We start from the raw sequence: 12,249 nt of genomic DNA, 5'->3' as shown, positions 1-12,249 counted from the left end.
ACGATTCCTACCTACCTTTCCAGTCTGGTGACTTCATCGCCTCCCACTGCCCTCAGGGCCTTGCATAAAGCAATGCCGACACGTCATTAGCATAATGTGGTCACAATCAGACAATGGGAAATGGAGATTACCTGTCACAGAGTTGGGCTTGAGCATCTTATTCAATTGATCACGGTTTCTCCCAATGACATTGGTATTATGGTCACTTTGTCTCTTTTATTACAATTATTATTACTGTTCCTGCCATTCCTATTGATTAATGAAAGAAACAGTGTTTCAGCTTCAGAGTGATAATTTAGACGAACTCATATTAATCAAAATGAACAAAACCCCAAAAAGGTTGAATATTGCATTCAACATAGTACAGCATTATGAAATGAAATGTTTTGACAAGTTCATTATTTATGTTCCAATTACAATTACCCTCTTTCACCCCCCATTTAATCGTACTTTTGGTGTCCCTTTGTAAACTTAGGAACCCTATTCAATCACATAATTGTATTAATAAAAACAACTCTTGCACTGGCAGAATTGTTTTGTTCCCAAAACTAAACAATGGTTTGAAGAAACTCAAATGCATGAAGGTTAGAACTATTTGGTTGTCTTCTCTGCTGTGCTACAGGACAGCTACCTGCTAGGAAATACATTTCATTGTGTGTAGCTTTGATGTCGAACTTCTCCAGTTTATATCTGGGAAATGTATGCTTCACAAAATGCCAGTAACCTAGAAGGCAGATACACAGAGATGCCATTAATGTAAATCATCAACTCATCTGGCAGAGGCACATCTCGACTGAAATTAAATGGATCATTTTGGACACAGACTGAATACCAAGCATGTTGATTTGGTAGTGCAGCTAATATGTTGCCAAGTACGAGGATACGAACAAAATAATTATCAACGAGATTCAGCTAAATTAAATGCATGGAATAGAATCTAAAAAAGAAATGAAAGGAGTTGATTACACTCTCCTTTCAGAGAAAAACTCTGTAACTCTCTCTCTCTTCCATGCATTCATGTTTTGATTTGTTTTGTAAAGAATTTGTTTTACAGAGAATTTAAGACTTTTTGGAACTTGTCTTTTTGACTCCATCTTTATTTTTTTGAAGTTTTACATAGACATTTAAATAAAGCACATAATCTTTCACAACTCAAACATTAATTTTACAGATATATCTCACTTTTTTAACTAGCCCCAGCATTTGCAGAGGGTTAGTACTTATCAGAAAACAGTAGAGATTGGAACCAATGTCATGCTTGAATAACCAACAAACATTTTAGAAAAATTTCCAAGCTCGGTCTACACTCTGAATACGTCTAGATAATTTACCAGACTTTCAAACTGAGGTCCAAATGTACTTTCAGTTTTACCTTAATTCTTCCCTTTTTCAGACATATGCATAGTCTGTTTTGTGAAGAATGTTTTTTGCAAACTAGAAATCTGGGTTAAAGGATAGGAAGAAAGAGAGCAAGGTAATAAGATGGTCAAGATATTCTTGCACCCTAACCAACATGACAGTCTGATACAGCAACTTGAATGTGAGGAGTAAAAACAAGCTGGCCACAATTGTCAGCCAGCAAAATCATCGGTCAGCCACAGGAACAGCTGGGCAACCTCTTCCATAGGGCAACCAAAAGGAAGGCACAGACTGTTGTTAGAGACCCATCCCACCCTCTATACATCCTCCGTTCAAGAGGCTTCCCTCTTACATTCTGATGTTATATTGTACTGCAGTACTGCAGAGAGCAGATACGTCGGTCTTTCCCCTCAGCTTTGGGGAGCACCAGTCAAAGCTCTGACATCTCCCCTCATCCCGGCCCTGAAACTATTTCCCCCTGGCATCTATATGTGATGTTGAAGTACTACTTAAGACATTTTTTAGAGTTTCTGTACTTTACCTTACTATTTATATATATTTTTTACTTGAACTTTTACTTCACTACATTCCTAAGGAAAATATGTACTTTTTAATACCCTACATTTTCTCTGACACCCAAAAGTACACGTTACATTTGCGAATGCTCAGGCAAGACAGCAATATGGTGCACCTATCAATATAACAGGTTGTCATCCCTACTGCCTCTGATCTGGAGGGCTCACTAAACACACAATTATGTCTGAGTGTTCGAGTGAGCTGTCCATAAATAATTTAAAAAATAAGCAAATTGTGGTTTTCTTAATATAAGGAATTTGATGTATAGCATTTACTTTATACTTTTCTCAAGTATGAAAATGTAGTACTTTTTCCACCACTGTACTTCAGTACATTTAAAACCAGATACTTTTAGACTTTTACTCAAGTAGTATTTTACTGGGTGACTTTCACTTTTAATTGAGTAATTTTCTATTAAGGTACTGTATCTTTACTTTTACTCAAGTATGACAATTGAGTACTTTTTCACCACAGTCTGTAAAGACAGTTTATTGGACGTTGCTGTGAATTGATGGGGATGGTAATTGACAGTGGGAGTTTGAATTGATGGTGGAGATGAATTGAAGACTGAACTGAAATGATAGTAGTGGTAGGTGTATGGAGAGAAGGTAAAGACAGATATAAGAGTGGTATTTGTGTTGACACATCTTCTGTTCCCGTTCATCCCGTAATTTCTCAGTCTGTGTGTAACTATGTCCTAGGCCTGCCTGTTTCCTGTGTGTGGGTGGATGGGTGTGTGGGGGTCTTGGAGGGTAAGTGCCCACAGTCATTAGGATTGAAGTGACAGTAGACATGTTTCCTTTTATTTAAAAAAAAACTGAAAAAGCTTCGCTTTCAGGATTTCATTCATATAAAAAGATAAAAGATTTGATATTTGTAAAAATGTTACTTTTAAAGAAAAGTAGAAGCACTAAGCCTATAAATATTGATATTTTCAGAATGGAAGACTCCAGGGGAAATAAATCAAAAGTACAGCATTTAACTGCAGCGCCAGTCGTTCCACCAAACCCATCTTCACTTGTGTCAGGTTTTGTTGAAAAACTTTGGATGGTGCTAAAACAATGCCATCTTTATGCACGTTCGCTATTAGTCTTTTGGGGTGGGGTTTTTAAACCACGCTATAAAGTGCTCGGTTAAAGTGCTTTAAAAGTGACTCAAATGACTAAGACAAGAATGAACTGAGGTTATAATTGTATTTTTCATTGGCCTGGGTGGCCCCTCACAGGAGCCAGGGATGGAGCTGGATCTGCTCCATGGTTGGTCGGTCCACTGCCTTAGTGCTCAGGCACCAGCGAATCAGCTGACGGCACTCTGGTGGAGAGGAAGTAACAACAGGTATATGATTAGACAGAGGATAATTCCATAATCATCTATTGTAGTATGAGGTTACATCATCTACCCCTTTATGGAAACCTCTTCCCCTACTTCATCCAACCCTCCTTCCCTCATCCCTCTTTCTCTGACCGGGGGACAGTCCCTTGGTGAAGCGCACGCGGCCCTTGATGGTCTCTCGGATGGTGCTGAAGGGCAGGAAGCCACATATCAGGTTGTAGAGGGTGATGCCCACCGACCAGACAGTAGCTGGACCTGCCAGGTACTGTCTATGTAGGAACCACTCTGGAGGGGTGTACTCCAGGGTGCCTGAGAGGGGGCGGACAGACACAGGAAACGTATTATTCAGTAGCCTTTTTGAAAGCATACTGAGAGCGTAGGCTGCATGCTGAAATCAACAATAGGGCTAAGTGGAGTTTCCGTCATATTGCTTCCACTCTCACTGAGCAATTCTTAGTGATCTGCTCTCTCAACCACCACATTCCCTCCCTTACACTCTCTAACGTCTCTAACCTGCAAAGTCCTTGTAGGCCGTATTCTTCAGCAGGTCTCCACAGCCAAAGTCGAACAGCTTGACGTGCTGAGAGTCAGTCTGGATCAGCAGGTTCTCTGGCTTGATGTCCCGGTGCAGGACCCCTCGCTCGCTGCAGTGGTTCAGCGCCCTCAACAGCTGCACCATCACCTGGCGCGCTAAGCCCTCGCTCATGGTGCCTCCCCGGTCCTGGCAGAAGGCGATAAGGTCTTGGCAGGGCTCGGGGCGCTCCAGCACCATGATGTAGCGCGATGGCTGGTCAAACCACTCCAGCAGCTGCATGATGTAGGGACACTGTGGCGCCACATTCACCTGCTTCATCAACGCCACCTCCAGGGGCAGGGGCCCTTCTTGCCCAGGCTGTGTGTGCGTGTGTGTGTGTGTGTGTGTGTGTGTGTGTGTGTGTGTGTGCGTGCGTGCGCACGTGCAAAGGAGGAGGGGGAGAGGGAACTGTTGTTAGCAATTGCAGTTAGGCTAGCATTAGTAGAGATAACTGATATAACCCCTACAGTAAAATCAACCAGTAGACTAACACTCACAATGTCCAGCTCCTCCTCAGCTTGGGCCTTGGACACATACTTGATGGCTACCTGTGGGAAAGGAATAGCAACAACAGTCTAAGTACAGCTGTTACATGTAAAAATAAAAATAAATAAAAAATGTGTTGTTATAACATTCTCAGTGCTTTCATGAGAATAATACAAAATTAATTAACTCATACAGGAGACAGCTGAGGCTGGTCAGGTGTGACGAAGGGCCTTTAAGAAGTAAATGACAAGGTGAAGATATATGAAAGTTATTAAAGAAAAAGCAGTTACACCATCATAAAAAGCCATTATGATTAGTTAGTTATTAGTCATTAGTTATTTTCCCTTATAAACTGGGTGGTTCCAGCCCTTAATGCTGATTGGTTGACAGCTGTTGTATATGAGACGGTATACCACGGCTATGACAAAAAAATGTATTTTTACTGTTCTAATTACTTTAGTAACCAGTTGATAATAGCAATAAGGCACCTCGGGGGTTTGTGGTATATGGCCAATATACCACGGCTATCGCGGAGTGCCTAAGAACAACCCTTAGCTGTGGTATATTGGCCATATACCACACCCCCCCGTGCCTTATTGCTTAATTTTACATCAAATATACTGAATGAAAATATAAACACAACATGTAAAGTGTTGGTCCCATGTTCCATGAGCTGAAATTAATTGATTGCACACCAACACCTTATTTCTCTCAAATGTTGTGCACAAATGTGTTTATATCCCTGTTAGTGAGCGTTTCTTCTTTCCCAAGATAATCCATCCACCTGACAGGTGTGTCATATCAAGAAGCTGATTAAACAGCATGATCATTACACAGGTGGTTCTTGTACTGGGGACAATAAAACGGCACTCTTAAATGTGCAGTTTTGACACACAACATAATGCCACAGATGTCAAAAGTTAGAGGGAGTGCTCAATGGGCATGTTGAGTGCAGGAATGACCACCAGAGCTGTTGCCAGATAATTAAATGTTAATTTCTCTAACATAAGCCTCCAAAGACATTTTAGAGAATTTGGCAGTATGTGCAACCAGCCTCACAACCGCAGACCACGTGTAACCACGCCAGCCCAGGACCTCCACATCTGGTTTCTTCACCTGCGGTATCATCTGAGACCAGCCACCAGGACAGCTGATGAGTATTTCTGTCTGTAATGAAGCCCTTATGGGGGGGAAAACCTCATTCTGACTGGCTGGGCCTGGCTCCCCAGTTGGTGGGCCTGGCTCCCATGTGGGTGGGCCTATGCCCTCCCAGGCCTACACACAGCTGCAGCCCTGCCCAGTTATGTGAAATACATAGATTAGGGCCTAATGAATGTACTTCAATTGACTGATTTCTTCATATGAACTGTAACTCATTGAAATATTTGCCTGTTGCATTTATATATTTGTTCAGTATAATTACAGGCTTGTTTAATGACTGGGTCAGTCTTCCTGATTTGCAAGGGAGCAGCGCAATATCTCACTAAATGCAAAGAAAGTAGAGATTTTCTATTGAAAAGGAAAGTTTAGTGAGGTTGGGTAACAAATTTCCTACACTGCCACTGTTAGGAAAGGAGAGTGGCTAAATCTGGAGGATAGATGGAGCGACAGACAGAGGGGGGGGGGGAGCAATTATATTGACTGACAGCCCACAGGGAAATAAGATGTACTGTAACAGGAGGACCTAGGTGAGAGTAGGCCTGTCATGCCCAAGGCATGTATTACCGCAGAGCAGTCTCAAATGCTGAGTCACAACTCAGTCCAATTGGGTTATAGCTCAATACTGGGCCCTGGGTTTGTTCCTGTGTCAGGTCACATTGACTTTGGGTGGCCATGTCACAGTACAAAAGAGTGTGAACCACTGCTCCAGAGGAATATTTTGTATCCATTCTCTCACCAAGAAAATATCAATTCAATTCAATTCAATTCAAGGGCTTTATTGACATGGGAAACATGTGTTAACATTGCCAAAGCAAGTGAGGTAGACAACATACAAAGTGAATATATAAGGTGAAAAACAACAAAAATGAACAGTAAACATTACACATACAGAAGTTTCAAAACAGTAAAGACATTACAAATGTCATATTATATATATATATATATATATATATATATATATATATATATATATATCTCAGACTACCATTGCAACTGTATGAGAAGACCAGCCTCAGTTGGATCTTGCCCCCTGGTGGGCCAGGGAAGGTGAGTGTGTGCTTGATCCATGACACTGGACAAGAGTTATGGGAGTTTAGGTGTAAGATGGAATCGAGAGCAGCCTCTTTGTTTTAAATACCCTTGGCTGCTTAAATAAGCTACAGTAGCTTCATGCAAAAGCACTGCTTGACTTGGACAGAAATATGTGGCGGTACTCATTTTGGGTGCCGTTACTGTTTGCATATAGGTGCAGGAGCAACACAATACATTTGAGCTAATATTCTATAAAAGGAAAAGGAGTTTAAGCAGTAGAAAATGTGAGGAGCAGGTACTCAGCTCCAGTGAGCTCCTGCCCAAGTCAAGCACTGTGCAAAAGGTACACAAATCAATAGTCTATCGCCATAGAGCGCCGACAATCAAAAGCTATAGCATCGATGAGACAGAATGTCTCAAACGATAAGAATATAAGAATTTGCAAGGGCGTGAGGCTTTTTATGATGGTTAGATCCCTCGAGTGCGTGAGTAGGATGACTCTGCGAGTGCGTGAGTAGGACGACTCTGCGAGTGCGTGAGTAGGACGACTCTGCGAGTGTGTAGAGAGTAGAAACATGTATAAGACTACCAGTCTTGCTTTCAACAATATACAGTGGGGCAAAAAAGTATTTAGTCAGCCACCAATTGTGCAAGTTCTCCCACTTAAAAGATGAGAGAGGCCTGTAATTTTCATCATAGGTACACTTCAACTATGACAGACAAAATGAGAAAAAAAATCCAGAAAATCACATTGTTGGATTTTTTTATGAATTTATTTACAAATTATGGTGGAAAATAAGTATTTGGTCAATAACAAAAGTTTATCCTAATACTTTGTTATATACCATTTGTTGACAATGACAGAGGTCAAATGTTTTCTGTAAGTCTTCACAAGGTTTTCACACACTGTTGGTGGTATTTTGGCCCATTCCTCCATGCAGATTTCCTCTAGAGCAGTGATGTTTTGGGGCTATTGCTGGGCAACACAGACTTTCAACTCCCTCCAAAGATTTTCTATGGGGTTGAGATCTGGAGACTGGCTAGGCCACTCCAGGACCTTGAAATGCTTCTTACGAAGCCACTCCTTCGTTGCCCGGGCGGTGTGTTTGGGATCATTGTCATGCTGAAAGACCCAGCCACATTTCATCTTCAATGCCCTTGCTGATGGAAGGAGGTTTTCACTCAAAATCTCATGATACATGGCCCCATTCATTCTTTCCTTTACACGGATCAGTCGTCCTGGTCCCTTTGCTTCACAGTAGGTATGGTGTTCTTTGGATGCAACTCAGCATTCTTTGTCCTCCAAACACGACGAGTTGAGTTTTTACCAAAAAGTTATATTTTGGTTTCATCTGACCATATGACAGCCTCATAATCTTCTTCTGGATCATCCAAATGCTCTCTAGCAAACTTCAGACGGGCCTGGACATGTACTGGCTTAAGCAGGGGGACACGTCTGGCACTGCAGGATTTGAGTCCCTGGCGGCGTAGTGTGTTACTGATGGTAGGCTTTGTTACTTTGGTCCCAGCTCTCTGCAGGTCATTCACTAGGTCCCCCCGTGTGGTTCTGGGATTTTTGCTCACCGTTCTTGTGATCATTTTGACCCCAAGGGGTGAGATCTTGCGTGGAGCACCAGATCGAGGGAGATTATCAGTGGTCTTGTATGTATTCCATTTCCTAATAATTGCTCCCACAGTTGATTTCTTCAAACCAAGCTGCTTACCTATTGCAGATTCAGTCTTCCCAGACTGGTGCAGGTCTACAATTTTGTTTCTGGTGTCCTTTGACAGCTCTTTGGTCTTGGCCATAGTGGAGTTTGGAGTGGGACTGTTTGAGGTTGTGGACAGGTGTCTTTTATACTGATAACAAGTTCAAACAGGTGCCATTAATACAGGTAACGAGTGGAGGACAGAGGAGCCTCTTAAAGAAGAAGTTACAGGTCTGTGAGAGCCAGAAATCTTGCTTGTTTGTAGGTGACCAAATACTTATTTTCCACCATAATTTGCAAATAAATTCATTAAAAATCCTACAATGTGATATTCTGGATTTCTTTTCTCATTTTGTCTGTCATAGTTGAAGTGTACCTATGATGAAAATTACAGGCCTCTCTCATCTTTTTAAGTGGGAGAACTTGCACAATTGGTGGCTGACTAAATACTTTTTTGCCCCACTGTATCAGTTCTTTGTTGCTTTGCCAAACAAGCAGGACAACAACAAGTTGGCTGAGGCAGAAACAGACTGGGTAACCAGACTGGCTTAAGATTTTGTATGACACTAAAACAATATTAAGTGTCACACAGACAACATGTGTTTTCACAGGAAAGGGAAGAGTAGTTGTCTCACCAGCATGCCGTCAGATTTGCGGGTCCCTGCATAGACAGAGCCATAGCCCCCTTTCCCCAGCAACGGCCCCTTTACATACAGCTTTTCCAGTCGGGCTGAAACGAAACAAAACTGTGAAAATTCATTCCCTCCTGATGGGACCGGAAATTATTTCTAAATCTATTTGGTGGTCACTTTTACCTTTGCGGTGGCGTTTAGTGGCTTTAGGACGGGAAGTGGAGGGGCAGTCATCCTTTGCCCCCACCAGGCACAGTGGCCAGGGGCCTTGAGTCTGGTTCAGGGCAGGACCATGGCCTACAGGCTCCATCCAACCCCCCCTGCCTGGGGCCCAGGCCCTGGAGGTCACAGCATTGCATCTCTGGCTAACATTCCCTTTACGCCGGCACAGGACCTTGGGTGCAGGGGGAGCCGGCACAGCAAATAGCTCCTGGAAAGCATTTGGCTCCTTGGACCCTCTACATTCTAAGTCGGGGGAAGCCGTTTTGGCGTTGTGGAACCCAGACCTTTTCCTCTTCCGCCTGCCGCCTCCATTCAGACCGCAACCCTGGTCAGAGCTGTTGGGGACTATAGGGAGAACAGAGAGGGGCAAACAGTTGATGATAACCTAATATTTAAAAATATCTGTTTAAAAGGATGTTCACTTTTTTGATAATAACAACAAGGTCAATGTTGTTTGATTATAACATTTCTTCTGTCATTTCCATCCCATCTCCTTCCATATACCCATTTACAATATAGCCTAAATGTATTTATCTAGCCTACTTTACAAGACTAGGCACCCAGACTACTTTTTTATTTTCGTTTACCTGAAGAGAGAACTTCCTGGGAGCTACGAGTAATCATGGTTGAATTCTATCCTCTTAAATCAGCCATGATTTTAGGTAGGCTGAAACGGATATCAAACCAGATATTTGCGTCTGACAGATTGTCACATGGCCTTAAAAAACACTATTGCTCTGACGTAATGTACAGTGACAATTATGACGTGCCATGATGTAAAACAAAGAGTCGTGCGCGCCAAGTGTCCCACACCTATTGCAAGCAATGACTGGCTGCTTTACGAGTTCAATTGTGCCTGTACATGAAAATCCAAAAGGGGGCGCTACTAGCTCTTTCAAAATCGCCTTAAATTGTTGCTTTTACCTAAAATTTCGGAGATTACCCATTCCTCTATTTCATGGTTAGAAACGAAGAGAAAGGTTCAAAGCCAAGATAAAAGCAGCCCTACCTTGCATTTTGTGACGCCATATGCTAACAATATCACATTCTTTAAAAAATGTTTTTTTATATAAATGTCGAAATCTTCACACACCTACAACTGTTTTTGAAATCTTGGTCCATGGAGAGTGGAGACCCACATACTGTGCAGGCTTTTGTTTTAATCCATACCAATTGATGAAACTATAGCTGATCAACAACAAAACCTTGACAAATTTAATCAGTTACAAAAAGCTTAATATGACCTAACACTATATAGTCTAATTTAATCATCATCATTAGGCCTACTTTATCTCACATTTTTGTAAAAAAAAAAATATTTGTAAATTCAGTGTTTTTGAGAAAAATGCCCCCAAACTCTCTGAATCCACAACAAATAAGTTAGGTATAGATTTTTTTTTCAATACCATTTAAGCTCTGCATAAACACCCAATGTGAAAACATTTGAGAAAATTGGCCAAATATCAATTTGCACTTTGTTGGCAATGACCAGACAAGGATGAAAGAAAGCAGTGGAGAGAGATTAAAAACAGCTGTGTGTGTGTGTGTGTGTTTATGGACAAAGACACCTGTGATTTGCTCCCTCCAAACATAGTTCAAACAGTTTCCACCCTCCAAGCGATCTAAATATCAAGTGAGGAGGAAGTCGAACTGCTGTTGTTCTTAGTAATAAGTGGTTATCATACACTATATATACAAAGTATGTGGAAACCCTTCAAATTAGTGGATTTGGCCATTTCAGCCACACCCGTTGCTGACAGGTGTATAAAATCGAGCACACGGCCATGCAATCACCATAGACAATCATTAGCAGTAGAATGGCCTTACTGAAGAGCTCAGTGACAGTCAACGGATGCCACCTTTCCAACAAGTCAGTTGGTCAAATTTCTGCCCTGGTCAACTGTAAGTGCTGTTATTGTGAAGTGGGAACGACTAGGAGCAACAACGGCTCAGCCGCGAAGTGGTAGGCCACACAAGCTCACAGAACGGGACCGCCGAGTGCTGAAGTGGGTACAAATCGCCTGTCCTCGGTTGTAACACTCACTACCGAGTTCCAAACTGCCTCTGGAAGCAACGTCAGCACAATAACTGTTAGTTGGGAGCTTCATGAAATGAGTTTCCATGGCCGAGCAGTCCCACCCAATGCATAGTGCCAACTGTATAGTTTGGTGGACGAGGAATAATGTCTGTGGCTGTGTTTCATGGTTTGGCTAGGCTTTTTAGTTCCAGTGAAGGGAAATGTTAACGCTACAGAATACAATGACATTCTACACGATTCTGTGCTTCCAACTTTGTGGCAACAGTTTGGGGAAGGCCCTTTCCTGTTTCAGCACGACAATGCCCCTATGCCAAATGTCCAGTCTTTTCCAATGTGAAAGAGGTTGGTTAAGGCCAGATGGACAAGGCCACATTTTTTGGAATGACACTCAGCCCTGGCTTGATATCAGACTCGGGGTTTCCCCCTAACTAAATGTATTTTCTACCGCCACGGGGCTTCTGGTTTGAACAGGAAAGCCACTTGAACCACTCGAGGGACGGGTGGATGTCAACAGACTGATTTGCATGAGGCACAAGGTCGTAATTTGCTATAATTGGAGAAAGTTATAGAAGACGTGCCTATATAATCTAATGAGACATTTCATTAATGTGTCAATAATTGGTTTGAATAGTTTTGCATATTTACACAGACACTCTTTTCAACGGTAACACATTCGTATACTACCTACTACATTGACAAGCAACTTACAAATGCACTTTTACCACAACAAACCATTATCATCTCCCTCTAAAACAGCTAGACTGCAGACAGGACTGCTAAGTCTGGCTGTTTACTAAAAATATTTAAAAAATCTGTGATGCATTTCCCACCACAACCAAAACCACTTTGAGACCTCAGGTATAGTGTTCAATATAGCCTCGGACCAAATGCCCAAGGAGGGAGTAGGTGTGTGATTTCGTAACCAAATAATATCCTATCCTATGGGTGTCATTGAATACACAACATGATTAAACCTCCTCCAGTAGGCCCACAACCAGTACGGAATGAAACGGAGGGACCTACTGGAATCTGTCCAATAGAAACTGTTTGGACTAATGATTACACCCCTGATGTTCTCCTCAGTTGATCACGAATCCTTTGACCATGAGATTGACGTGGTTGCACCAT

General features: G+C 42.1%; 1 protein-coding gene across 1 annotated transcript; it reads right to left on the bottom strand.

Moving 5' to 3' along the window:
• Positions 1–2,994: 2,994 nt before the first annotated feature.
• LOC115142228 (serine/threonine-protein kinase pim-3-like) lies at positions 2,995–9,707 on the bottom strand. Its single transcript, XM_029681687.2, has 7 exons — positions 9,671–9,707; positions 9,045–9,428; positions 8,865–8,959; positions 4,339–4,389; positions 3,781–4,159; positions 3,400–3,576; positions 2,995–3,246 (listed from the first exon to the last, which is right to left on the bottom strand). Exons 1-7 carry the CDS (start codon positions 9,705–9,707, stop codon positions 3,155–3,157), a joined length of 1,215 nt encoding a protein of 404 aa, XP_029537547.1. The 3' UTR covers positions 2,995–3,154.
• Positions 9,708–12,249: the final 2,542 nt, after the last annotated feature.

This window comes from Oncorhynchus nerka, linkage group LG14 (assembly GCF_034236695.1).
Source record: "Oncorhynchus nerka isolate Pitt River linkage group LG14, Oner_Uvic_2.0, whole genome shotgun sequence".
In the NCBI taxonomy this organism is placed as follows: Eukaryota; Metazoa; Chordata; class Actinopteri; order Salmoniformes; family Salmonidae; genus Oncorhynchus; species Oncorhynchus nerka.
The sequence above is the reverse complement of the archived record's forward strand: the minus strand, read 5'-3'. Positions and strand labels throughout refer to the sequence as shown.